We start from the raw sequence: 13972 nt of genomic DNA, 5'->3' as shown, positions 1-13972 counted from the left end.
ATGTCACCTTGGAAACAGACATATAGAAGCATCAGCACCACCCACTCCACACATTTAGCTGTAACAACTTTCAACCTTTACCTGCCTAAGATAGGTATGAACCAGTGACCCAGGCCTGAAGGTCTACTATCCTTCCTATCCTATTACCAGCTCTCTAAGCCAACCATTTGGAAGGGTTTCAATTTCTTTCAATAGCTAGCTGTGATGTTGCTTGAGCACACTGAGCAAACACCCATTAGTTAACAAGGTACTTTGCTATTCACCTGGTCACCTTGGTGTTCATAAAACATTGCTGCAAGGTGTCTGCTAGCCTTTGGTGAACCAGGGAGTAACGAAGAAATGCTCTTCCTTTTCCAAGAGACGTTCGTAGCTGGAAGGGAGGAACCACAAGAAAATAAAATTCTAAATACCATTTGTAATCATGTAGAGACATGGCCAGAACAGTCTACATACCGACAGAAAAAAAAGCACAATAAACCACTAGTTGTAAAGGAAGCAGTTAAGAGCTGCCACTGAGAGACACCTTCTCCCAACAGTGTCATGGGGTGGAAACTTTTCTGAATGATGAATTTGTATCTACAGCTGGCTGTTGTCCACTTTATAATAATATAAAAGGCATCCCAGGACCAATGAATCATCTACTATACTGACTACATGAGCACAGACTATGCTAAGAGCAATTCCCAATATAAGGCAAAATCTCAATGTGCCCAGCAAAGCCAGAAGTGAGTGCTTAGGTTACTTAAGATGTGTCTGGCCACAGCTGGAAGAGCTTTTGGGCAGATCTAGTCACAAAACAAAGATGTATGCATATACAAATATACATCCCCATGGACACAGTAGCCCCAGACAATGGAAAAAGCCTTTCTTAATACTCAGCTGTTACATTGATAAAAATCTAATTCTTACTTCAGACCAAGAGCAGCTGCGTGACTGAAATTAATGGATCTTTTTATGAAGACAGCTGTTAAATCAACATAAGGGGGATCACAAAACTCAGGACTAAATTCTTTTATAGCTACTGACTTGGGGAATTGATGTTTTGCTTTATCTTTTACATCTGAGCTATCTGTTGTCCTGCAAAATAATGAAACACTATACAGTAGTGTTTCATTTCTCCTTTCCATCAAAATCAGTAATCAATTTAGGAATGGAAAATGGAAAATGAAAGTGATGAAAAGAATTTCTTGCCAGTCAGCCACGCTCCTAACCAAACTGCTCATCCAACTAACAAACCAATGATACTAATGATTTAAAAATGGAGGCCAAGGTCATATTAGAGGGGCTGAGGCTCAGGTTAGTAGGTTACTGTAAATTTTGCTTGGAAAGTTAGTGTGAAAGAAGGCTCAAAGGCCACACAAGCTTTCTCTCCTTCTTATCAGTATTCCACTGTGGTGAAGAGAGAGCAATATCTTAACTCTCCTTGGTTTTGCTGTTACTGGGCTTCTGCACTCAAGAAAGACACAGGCTTCTCATTTATCTCAGCAACCCACTATATACAAAAGTGCTCCTTATAAATGGAATGATGAAATGTGGAGCAAAGGAAGCAACACCTTTTACTGCTTTTTGTTTTGAATTCCATAGGACACAAAGTGTGAAGTAACATGGTCCCCAAAGGCTAAGTACCCCAGAAACAGCAAATTTAATTTGCCAACTGATTTTTGCCCTCATTCACCCTGTAGATGTCTGAATATTTCTTCAGGGAGATGCCATCCCTGCCCTGTGCAAAGAAGCTTCCAAGTGTTTTTCCTAACTAGGCATATTTAGTGAATTTCTTAAGAATAGTCAAAAAAACCCACTGGAAGCCACTGAACTAGTCCTATCCTTACTCCCATTGGTTTATCAATTTAAACCGCAATGCCTTTTTTAAGCATAGAGATACTAGAACAGATGTACCTGACAAGAAGTAGAGGAAAATATTTACATACATGCAGCTACAAGTAGCCAAAGACTATTTGACTAGGAAGCAAAACCATGCCACCTCCTGCTAGGGCCCTGACAGAATTCAGGGAGGCAGGTAGTGTCTGGTACTGTCAGTGTTTCCATGCTGACTGCAAACACTGTAGCTAAGGCACAATGTATGGCTGTGGCACTGTAGTGTGTGCAATGTGTGGCTGTAAAGACTTGGTAAGATGTGTATTCAGTGTAATCACCTTTTGAAAGGGAAACGACCAGAACTCACTGCTCACCTAATGCCATCAAAGACAAGGCTCTCTGTTTTGCTTCCTTGCTCCACCTCTCTAGCATATCATGCACCCTAATATTAGAAGCACTACAGGCAAAGCAGAAAAGGAGGCATTATCCTGTTAAATGTTTGACCATTCTTAAAAAGTAACTGTCAATACCCTTTCCTCCTTGTTCACTTCCATCTTTGAAAGTCAACAAGTACTGTTCAGTGAGCAAATAAATGACATTTGGAAACCTTTATGTTCTATCCAGCCAGATGCAAAAATTGGCTGCTGATTTCCACCTGTAATGAAGAGGAATAACCAACACGTTTTTCTGTCACCTGTCATGTCATTTTTGGACCTGAGTCTGCCAGCTCAGTTATCTGAAATGGTTGGCTGATTTTGAAAGAGTTCATATTCCTAAACCACAAGCTAATAAAGTTAAAAGAAGTCTTCCACAAGCTAATTCCTATGGCTGCACAGAAACTGAAATAGAAAATGTCCGTCTTCCAAACAATTATTTCTGATATCATGCTAACCATTGAACAGCCAGAGGTACTGAAGGTGGAGGAAAAAGCAGAGCAGCCTTTACATGTGGTAATATGCAGGCGATATCACAGGCAACAGACTGTTGAAGGCTACAGCACAGTCACCTTTGCAGAGAAATCAGATTAGCTACTGCTGCTGAGAATTTAGGGGCCAGTAGTTACAGTCAGAGGATCTTTCCTGCAGCAGCAGTCACTGTCCTTCTCCGCTCCTCCTGGAAGTAGTGGGAAAGTCAAACCCAATTTCCATGGCTTTCCCGTGTTTCCCTTCCCAGTGGTAAAACAAACTGGAGCCCTTCCTTGGCTTGTTCGCCTTTGAACAGCAAAATTCAGTATTGCCTAAGTTGCTGAGAAAAGAAAGTGAGGTATGGAACACAGAGTCTGCCTCTGCTAGAGTATCATGGCTCTCTTTCAGGTGGCTCAAGACAACATTATCTAGAGCTGCTGTGGAGGAATTGCTAAAAGAATAGGGAAATCTGCTGTAAATATTAACTTGCTAACATGAGTTAGCATTGCTGACAGATAACAGAACTGAGCACCACAGCAATGCTGGCCGGCACCACCACACCACCAGTCCTCCTTTACCCACAAGGGAAGTTCTTCTTCAAATGATTCTAAAGACTCAGACAGGATCAGCATAGAAAGCTTCTCACTGCACTTACTTCACCCACTCATTGAGCTGAAGACATAACATGGCTGTTACAAGATTAAGCTTGTGTTACTATATCTAATAAAACCAAAGCTTTTTGTCCTGTTCATGACAGCTCATCCGAGGGAATAATGGCAACCATCCCGAGCCATTACATCATGCTATTTGACATGGAGGAACAGAGTTGAGACAGAAGATGAAACACTGCTCTCAGTCAGTCCTCCTCAACTCTACTGACCAGTTGAAAAAGTCTTCAGGAATGTCAAACATGGTGAATCTTTTCTCTTACTCTTAGAGGAAGACCTGCCTTAAGCTATGCTAAAGATGGCATGCCCTACCCTTGACTTAATTTTTCATTCCTTCTTAGAGGAAGCGGCACTAAGTTTATGAAAAGGCGGGGCACAATCAGAGACAAAAAGGACCATTCACTTGTGTAAGTGGTATTCAAAATATGTGTCAGGCTATCTCATCCTATATAATTTAATGCCCTAGTAAAAACAGTAACCTTGCATTTTTATACTTTACATAAGAATTAAAAATAAAAATTTCCAACTTTTTTTTGCTGTATGTTAAAAGCAGTGTATTTTCTTTTGGTTTTTACTGCTTTCTGAAAAGACATACCAAAACATAAACCACATATTATGATGCTTAACTGATATACTTACTTCCGTAATAGACTTGACAAAGCGGATTCCATCATTAGCTCCTTTGAGTTTTGCCAGACAGTCACAGAAATAATCCCAGTAGTCTTTTCTGTTCCCCAGCAATGTGTTTTTTTCTTTCTGGTCAAACTTAAACAAGGAAAACAAAAAGGAATGAGCAAAACTTAAATATAAATACACTTATATAGAGCTACTTGGAATTCTGTTCCTCTCCTAGCAGCATGTGCTTTCATGATTCTTCTTAGTTTTAGCCAACATATTCACAAAGGAAAGAGACATTGTACTGCACTGATGCAATCCAGCAGTTACAAAAGCTACTTTACAGACAGTAACAGATAATAATGCTCTCAGTCTAGTTAAAATACAGACATCTATTCAAAACTGCTGAAAGAGAGACTTACAGCAGATTCAGCAGCTGTTCAAGAGCAAGAAACTAACCAGTTGCCGAGAGACCTGCAATCAAGTGTGGCAACAGCACACGTACATACCAGAAAAACCTGCTCTAGCTAAATCACGTTGAGAGCAGCAATACAGCGAGCGTATGGACTGCAGCTTGGACCATTCAAATCCCAAAGGATTCTTTGGCTTCTGCTGAAGCCTCTGCAACCCAATTAAAACTCCCTTGCTTAGATTAAGGCTAGATTAGCATGTCTTTGTTGCAATCAGTGACATGATTACAGTTACGTGTAGACACAAGACTATGCAAACTGAATTTCAGTCTACCCAGCAGTGTCCCCTTTTACTTAAATTTTGAGGATGGCCAAAAAGCAGAATTCCAGATTAAAAATCAGCCTTTTGTGTTAAGCTTTCCATACAATAAAAATGAATATCCAAAGTGAAATTGCTACAAATTCTGTAAATTACTCACACCACTATATTTGTACCATGAACAGCTTACTAGTATTTACTTTGCATTAAAATGTTGCCAAGATTTAACTACCACAGTTTTTCCAAGGTAATTTATCAGGATACATCTTTAAATTCAAGCTCAGATCTTTCAGATCAATAGAAAAATGTCTTACATTCTTCAGTCAAACCGCCAGCACTGCCTTTTGATTACATTTATTTACTTTCACTTGAAATAAGTACAATAAGCAGCACACATTTCAGTCCACTTACTGCGGAAAAAAAAAAAAAAGAAAAAAGAGACTCCACTGGATATTTATGACTATTTGAGTTAAACCCCACATACTGAAGAGGCAATAACAGAAAACAAGGCCTAGCTTTGATGGTGGATTATAAATGACACACATCACTTTTTACCTGTAGAAGGTACTCAAGCTTGTAGGAGAATTTTTGCAAGTTGACACTGTCATCTGTGATCGGTTCCCCTCCTTCTTTAAATTCTTTACTTAATTCAGTCACAGCATCTTTAAAACAAGACACCAAAATGGTTAACTAGTGCAAGAGATATATAAATCCATAAACAACTAAATAAATGGGTTTTCTGCCTGGACATTATGCATGTGTATTCAGTTTCTTTCAGTCCAACTGTCTTACCAACAACGCAGAAAGCTTACTGATATGCTTGCAATTTAACACAACCTATAAAAAAACTAGAGCTCAAGTTATGTATACTGACTACTACTTCTTCTTCTTCAAAAGAGCAAAACCTCCTTCTGACACTTAGCAAAAACTAGTAACAGGCAATTGCTAACTGGTTCTTCAGCAGAGGAAAGAGAAATAACTTTTTGCTGTCTCATGTGCACATTAAGGTATTGCCACAGGACAAACAGAATTCTGATTAGAAAGGACAAAGCATGTAATCTGCTAAAGGGGATCAGTAACACAAGAACAGTTGTTCAGTCAGCACATTTATCTTCTCCATGCTTTATTCAGGAAGGTTCAGCTTGTGCTGGTTACAAAACACAAATGTGAAAAATAATTTACATGAAAATAAGCATACAGCAACTCTTCTTCCCTAAAAGCTACACCTGTAGTGGGTGAGGAAATCTCAAGTCAACGCAAACTCTGCTGTCTCCCTGGGCACTCTGGCCCCAGAAGGGTGTATTCTCAGCATCAGAATTTACTGATTTTGAGCTTCCTTTCCACCTGGTTTTATACTTCTTTCAGGTGCCTGAGTGAGCCTTAGCTCCCAGTCCCACTCGATCACCTTTGCAAATTAAAATCTCTTCTTGTTAGCAGGGCATGTAGATCTCCTTTTTATGTTACAAGATGATCTAGATTCCCAGCTTTGGTGAGTATCATTTAAAAGGAAAAATATCTGGATCTTGGTATAGGCAGCTGATCAGGACAGAGACAAAGCATGAAAACGGTAATGAATCTGCTGCCAACTTTGCCTGCAACAGAGCTGTGGAAAATGAGGTTGGCTACTGCTAGCGGAGGACAAGTCAGATGCACAGAAAGCATGTCCCACTGCAGCAAGAACAGCAGATCCAGTTCTCCAGCACTCTTCCTCTGGGTCTTCATTCCCAGTCTGGTTTGGCCTTCTGTTTTTTTCCCTTCCTACATTAGCAGCAACTCCACACCAGCTTCCCATCAAGGGAGTGTCTAAAAATAAGGCGTCTCCTTAATCTCACATCAAGTCTTCTAACAGCACAGCTCTAGTCATGCCAAAAACGTCCTAGCTCACACTGCATACCCTACAGACACTTTTTTTTATTTGTAAAACTTGTTTCTCATCTTGTATGTTTAAATTTGCAGGATTTAAGAATTTAGGATCCTGCAGAAGGTACAGCACATCTCTCACAAAAAAAATCAGTCACATCTCTATTGAGCACATCACACACCTTGAACTATGTTGCGACAATTGCTGTACAGAAGTTTACACAACTGAAAACACAACTCCTACTCTCTGTTATCTAAAACATGGAGGATGCAGTCCAGCCTACAGAATGAATCTGTCAGCATGGCACTGTACCTTGCAAGTCTCTGATAATCCGCTGCAGCTGGCTTTCACCACTAGTTGCTGCCATCTTGAAAACTGGCTGTTAACCTTTTCATCCATCTAGATAAAAATAGCAGAGTTCATATCCTTGATGACCATTGGGCTGACGAAGATTATTCTTCTCTGCGATTCCTGCAATTCTGTAAAAGTCAAACATAAAATTAAAGTCTTTATCATCTCAAATGAGCAGAAGAGAGGTGCTTTAGCATTTTAGATCCTGTTTAGTAATGAAATCCCATGAAGCCAACTCTCTTCCAGGAACCTCCTATTTCCTTCTAGATTTCACTTTCCATTTCAGTTATTTCTTCAATTATATCTTTCAAAACTACTGAGCAAACCTCAGAGAGCAATTTTCTCTTGCTGGAGTCACAACACAGTTAGTCTTACAGCCCAGCTCAGGCTGGCATTTCATGCAATTCATCTTGTGACCCTGAGGGAGGTTCTGATGACATGGGACTTTCCCTCCCAAAACTCTCTGCCAGATCTTCCCTACAGGCTGCAGAGTAAAAAGATACAATGACTTTTCCATTTCAGGGAGACTTTCAAGACACAGACTAGGCACGGGGCAAGGAATGATGCATGTTTGATTCTCTGGCATTGGAAAATGTTTTAACTCAAAAGAGCTACGAAAAGATTTAGTACTGGAGACTGGTTTTAGCACAAGAAACATCTCTCAGCCCCTCCTCAGAACCCACTGTTCCCAACACATGTAAGAGGACACCAGTTTATTTTAAGCTCTGTTACAGCATCCCTGGCTGGATAAATATACCTTGCACTATGTCCCTTGCTTAGAACAATAACAAGCAAGTTATACCTAGCACTCATAGAAAATCTTTCCTTAATTAAAATTAATGAATTAAAATGAATTAAAAGCCTCAAACACTTTACTAAAACAACCGTGCCTGGGGACCCAAACTTTCAAACACTAACCTGGAAACAAGTATTCAAAGAAAGCCACATAGAAACTGCAGAGGGAACATACAAAGCATCCTGTTCAAAGGTTGTTCAGAATTTTGCCTGCAATGGTACAGCCAAATTTTCAAGCAAGCACAACACCCAGAGTACTGAATCTTTAGAAAGTTTTCCGTTACACTTCTGTGCTTTTGTTATCATTCAAGCTCAACTACAATGAAATTAAGTTGTAATTAAAATCTTACAAACTTTTGAAATGCAAATGTGATTAGGCCAAATGATTATATCTCATTTCTCTTTGCTTTCTTTCACTCCTAAACTAACTAAATTGGCATGGCTGAAGCAGGTGTCTGAATGAATTGAATGGACCATCCTTCTACCCTATGTATCGAGGTATTGTTTGGAAACTGTCCTGATGCAATCCCATATTCTTTTCTTTTTGAAACAAAGCAAAACTTAACAAAGCCAGAGAGACAGAAACGTGGTAAAGAAAAGGCTGAAACTAGGCTTACTAGTGTGTTTCTCTTAATACCTGTGTTTTGTTAACTGCTAGTTTCCATTTCCGTATTTTGATAGCAGTCATTACATTAAGACACAACTGTCGCATGGACCATGTACTGCCTAGGGATGGGCCTTGGCCTGCAAAATCTCCACCACAACTGTGTTGCTTCAGGGAGAGAAGGCCAGCATAGCATAGACTGGCTGACCTTTTGTGGTGCCAAACACAATTTTTTACCCTAGAGCAACAATATTACATACCCAAGATTCTTATCTTGATTCTACTAAGTGATTTTGTAAAGAACCACACTTCCTGACATCTTGCTGAGGTTGGGTACCAATGAAAAAAAGCAAGAAAAACAAACCCAGTGAGTCAATGTTTCCTTTTCTAAGCACGCAGAGTAATACTAGCCATATCTGTTCAGTTTGGCAACTGTTACAGAAAGCAGCATAAGTGAGAAGACTGTGCAATGTGGGCAATGGCAAGCCAAAACCTGTGGCCAGACCAAATGCTCTTCCTCACATAAGGGGGGAAAAGAGCAAGGACCAACAAGAGGATCCTGCCCGTCCTTCCCAAAGGCCCAAACAAGCTCCGATTCAAGGCTCCAGACACACAAAGACTATGCAAGAGGCGTGCCAGGAAAACAGTGACCAGGCCAACTGCAGGTACGTAGAGAGCCTAGAAGAGATGGCAGCTGGGAGTTGAGCCCTTATTTTGCAACAGCCAGTGGGGAGCAGGACATGGGGTATCCCATGGCAGACAGACGCAGCATGGGACCTTGTCACGTGCTAGGTCCCGGCAGACTGCCCAAGCACAGATTTACTGGGGGAGGATTAAGGAGGTTTGGAGTTGCCCCAACCCCACTAGCACTATGCAAGTTAGTGCGTGTGCCCAGCAGCCGCAGATAGATGACTACTGTGTGCACAACAGTGCAGCGGCACAGCGCAAGGGAAGGCAGTGTGTTCCCAACGGGTTGATCCTGTTGTGCCAAAGCAGCCCAAGACATGCATCTTCATTCCTACCAGGATCTCTGAGGCAGAATGCGGGAACCCTGAACAGAGACCGCAACTCAGCTGGAGGCATGTAGCTGTGCAGCCTACTCCCTTTCTCTGTCTCCTCCTAATCACCCTTTTCCTCAGTAGAGGGAGCAAGGTCTCACAGTTTCCCCCTTCCTTGCACCAGCTCGCACCCATGAGACATGCATTTACTCCTTTTCCCAGAGGTCAAGGGGATCTTTCAACCTGGGCTATTGCACAAGGAGAATGTGCTGAAACTTTTTCTACCTGCCTTCTCCTCTGCAAAATGGGGAGAAAGGTACTTCTCCCCTCCATGGTCCTTCCAGAGGTGTTCTTAGAAAACACAGTCCATCCCACATAGAGGTGCAGAGCTCTCACTTCCTATGGCAAAGACAACTGACAATGTACCTTAACTGGTTTCCCAAGGTTTCAAAATAGGAAGAGCTTCTGTAAACACCTAAGCTAGTCCTTCCTGATCACAGACCATTTTGCCCAGAATTCTTCAGAGCACAACCCTGTTCCCCCAGCATTTCCTATCCTACTACGTACACCTGTAAATATTTGCTATGTGAAAACAGCATGATATATGTGTCAGGCACGAGTGACCTGCTGCGGGTCAAAAGCTTTTTAGGTGGTGCATCATTACCTCTTATATAATAGCATTTGACTAAGGCTGATGGCATTAACTTGCACAACACTGCAGAGCTGCAGTGACATCAGTGCAGTTACACTAAGGACCTGGCACAGAGTACGGCAGAAGAGGCAAGACAGGGCATGCCATCAGTCCCTCCTCGCACTCTTGGGCTGTGCCTGCTGATGTCTGAAGGTGGCTGCTCCCTTCCTGCTGGCATAAGTACTAGTGTGGGGGTGACAATCTTCTTTACATAGGAGAATATCCTGGAGATTAAAGAAGGAAGCAGAAAGGAAACAGCCCACGTACAGTAGGAAAAGAAAAGATTTACCTGAAGGGGAGCGACACACATACAAAACAGTAAACCAAATTTAATGACTGTAATTAAATTAGTTAGTGGGGTAGCTACAATGACCTACTTTTAATCTGAGTTCATAAAATTGCTCTTTGTGTTACTGTAGGCATGTCTGCATGTCCAACAACTACATTTATTTTAATTCATTGGCAAATTTGGGCCAACCTTGACAGAAGGTACAGGTCTTAAAAATATTACAGTCCTCCATGTGCAGTCAGAACTGGAACCTGGGAGGAAGTCCACGAGCAGAGTTTCTCCTCACTGATAAAAAGGCTGCAGTGAGACCTCCATTACAGCCTGATATCAGAGAATCCACTCCCCACCCAAGTGCCTTTTCAGCATACACTAAGAGCAGAGCTCACACTGCAGACTTTGTGTAACTCAGTTAAAAAGTAAATCAGATCTGCAAGACAAATTCATTGGAAAGCAAGGTCCACTACTTTCTACTGCTTACGGAAATATTTCACATTAACATAACTACTCTGGTCTAGCCACTCCAAACAAGGGGACTTCATCACATGACCCCCACTGGTATCACAAGACCTTTAATTATTTGGCGCCTGCAATTCTATACCTGTTCTAACACTCTATATGAAACAAAACAGGCAAGTGAGGATACTGAGACAAATCCTATGTTCATGAGTCACAACAATTTTTACTGTGTTATTTCCTTGTGTAATGTGAACGTGATTTGTCCCATAAAAGCAGATACTGACTGATAACTGCAAGACACACTTTTGGAAAGTGTGTGGGAAAAACAACCTACCTGGTCATACAGTTGGCTACTAGACACACTGAAAAAAGAACACTGAATGCAAACCTCACAGCAAAGATGAAGGAAGAACTGGGAAAAGGAAGTCTCTACCCCTCAGGACCATAACACCAGTGATTTAGTTGAATAATTTCATTCCACTAATTTCTGGAAAAACTACTTCATACTTTGTTGTTGCAGGAAACACAGAGTCCCAGTGGAATTTACTGCAGCTGTGCTGCTAGCTTTTCTCATTTTGTATCATGCAGGTACATAAAGCTGCACATCCATAAAGCTAAAGAACTGTTTGCTGGAAATAAGGGTCTGAGGTGAACTGCAAAAAAGTCAGCATGACTCTTCTGTCATGCACACATGTGCTTTTACTGGGCAACTCAACCCTTTGTGCTTTAACACTGCGTATAAAGATATGTGACCGATAAAAACGCACACTGGACTACCTTAAATAGGATGATTAAAAACAAAAGACAGGCACAGCCTGAATGTCAGTTAAGGTTTCCATTTGGAGTTTTGAAGCTTGGTTCCATTCTGAGAAGTGAAATTTTCTTGCTAAATTAATGTTTCCCCTTTGTTTTCTACACCAACAAACCTTCACATTTCAATTACAAAAACATGTTTTTGGAGGAATATTTTTTATTTCTTTTAGTACTTCAAACAGGAGACCATGCTGCAAACTTATGCTGGATTTCCCACACGCTCATGCACACAAACCTTTGTTTTGAATTGTTTGGGCATACAAGCATATTATATACATAATAGCTAACATATTAGTAATATGTTAGTATATTAGTAATATGTTAGTAATATGCCAACTAATAAACGTATTAGTAATAAAACACATCTTGCAGAAAATATGCAGGAAAACAAATTCACAGAGTATCATAGCATAGCATAAGAGAGTAACTAGATGAAGTGCATAAAAACACATATTTTGCAAATGCTTGGCAGAAAAGTAGCAAGTTTATAGTTACGGACTCCTTACAGTAAAGCCTTTTTGTGGGGAGGCCCTTGCACTCTAGGGATATTTGCATTTTACAGCATAAGAACACAAACTAATGACATTCACAAAATACTGCTTGCACCCCTAACCTGACAGGAGAGACTGATGCAAAAGAATCGGTAAAGTTTTCTATAATCTTTGTGCAAACTTCCCTATTCTATGGAAAACTGGTCTGCTTTTCCCCCCTATTCCTTGTATTTGCAAACTGTTCTTAGAAAAAGATCAAAACTAAGCAACAGATACAAGTATACAAGTGGAATGATAAGAACTCCATGAGATAGAGTTAATTTTTAACCCTGAGTGGGGAAAGTTGGCAACTCTAACAACTTTTTTAAATGCTGCACCTACTGAATTGGACCTCCACTCTAAGACCTGACTTAAACCCCTTTAGAACGTTACACTGAACTTTGCCAAAGAGGACAGATGTATTAGACCAGGGACACAGTCTCCTGATTTGGAGAATACAGTGCTTTGTCTCTGGTATTCCTCACATCAATAACTGGTGAACAACATGAACTCAAATGACCACTTTCCACAAACAATACCACAGGGATGAGCTTGTACGTATCTCACAAAGACAACCCTGTCTCAGCCCTGTCTCATGACGAGAGAAGTTGCCTATTTGAGGAAGCAGTCAGTTCACAAGGAGAAGAGTGCTCTTCTGATAACAGGAATTGCACTAGTATCGCTTTTAACAAACTCATCTGCTCTTTTTCCTTAGGACACGCCAGATCTCGCCCCATGTCAGGAATGCTACACTGTGTTTTCTAACATCTATGAATTAACCTAACCATAACCCTCCCACAGACTTGCTTCTCCTCAGCTGCTCCCATCCTATTTCACTCCCCCTGGGGAAAGGTACCCCTGCTGCCTCAATGCCTGTATGGTGAGTTGAAAAGATAGGTTTCATTCAGAAGTGAAGTTTTTTCCCCCTTTGCACTCCTGTTCTTCCAAGCCATTCCCCCCATGTCCTTGTGTACCCTCCCTGCCACAAAACCTGCTCTTCCCCTCCATAACTCACCCAACTATTTAAATCTCTTACATGTTCTTCAAGCCAGGCACCTGATGCTCGGATGCTACTCCGAGGAGCAGCGTATAGATACCTTCAGAAATAGACACACTAGAGGACTTCCAGCTGCAAAGGAGCGTTGGTGATTCACAATGCTTAACACACTCATTGTACAAGCTTGGAGTCTTCAAAAAATCTCATGTTTTTCAGGTCTCCAAAGCTGGTCTCTGAGCCTTGTTAACTTCCTCAGCAAGCTCAGCCTGACTAAAGCATCTCAGCCACCTCTGAGATTTTGGGAGAGTTAAAAGCAACAGCCATTACATCCTAACTCTGAATGTGGGCTTTCCTTAGCAGGATTTTTTACCTCTGTACCTACTGTTCCACACTGTCCCTCCAAGCCAAGGTTTCAGAAGTACTTGAAAAGGTCGCCTCCAACTAATGGTTTTGGGAAGTTTGGAGGGAGGGTGTTGAGACTTGCCTATCTGTAGCATTCCATCTGTCCTCCATGCAGCCAACAGCAGCGGTAGCTCCTGAGGGCAACTCCTGGCCTATATGTAGCTCCCAGTGAACTAGCAACAAGCAATGCTGAAAATTACAGGTTTTGGCCATGCACACATACATCCAATAGGAGGCGAGGCAAGCACATTAAGCAAAAAACACGCTGAGACAACCCAAACTGACAGGCCACTGAGTGCATCATGCTACCTTAGAGCCATCAACAAAAATTCTTGTTTTCTCTCCTCTGTAGCAGGAAGAACAGAGTATTTCCTCTCTCCCTCTTTTCTCATGGGTTCTCCAGTGAAGGTCACCATTTTGGGGGGAAGGGAAAACTTTAGAGTTACAAACCCC

At 41.3% G+C, this 13972-nt stretch overlaps 1 protein-coding gene across 2 annotated transcripts in view; it reads right to left on the bottom strand.

Moving 5' to 3' along the window:
* Positions 1-6977, bottom strand: part of FYCO1 (FYVE and coiled-coil domain autophagy adaptor 1) — a 40804-nt gene extending 33827 nt beyond the window's left edge. For both annotated transcript variants that reach the window (XM_009487677.2, XM_075706537.1), the window contains exons 1-4: positions 6906-6977; positions 5288-5394; positions 4028-4153; positions 264-370 (exon numbers count right to left, since the gene is read on the bottom strand). In XM_009487677.2, coding sequence (XP_009485952.2) covers positions 264-370; positions 4028-4153; positions 5288-5394; positions 6906-6960 — 395 coding nt within the window. In that variant the 5' untranslated portion in view covers positions 6961-6977. The remainder of the gene's footprint in view (positions 1-263; positions 371-4027; positions 4154-5287; positions 5395-6905) is intronic.
* Positions 6978-13972: the final 6995 nt, after the last annotated feature.

The sequence above is a fragment of the Pelecanus crispus genome, chromosome 2, assembly GCF_030463565.1.
Source record: "Pelecanus crispus isolate bPelCri1 chromosome 2, bPelCri1.pri, whole genome shotgun sequence".
Taxonomy (NCBI): domain Eukaryota; kingdom Metazoa; phylum Chordata; class Aves; order Pelecaniformes; family Pelecanidae; genus Pelecanus; species Pelecanus crispus.
This window is presented reverse-complemented; position numbering and strand designations above follow the sequence as displayed.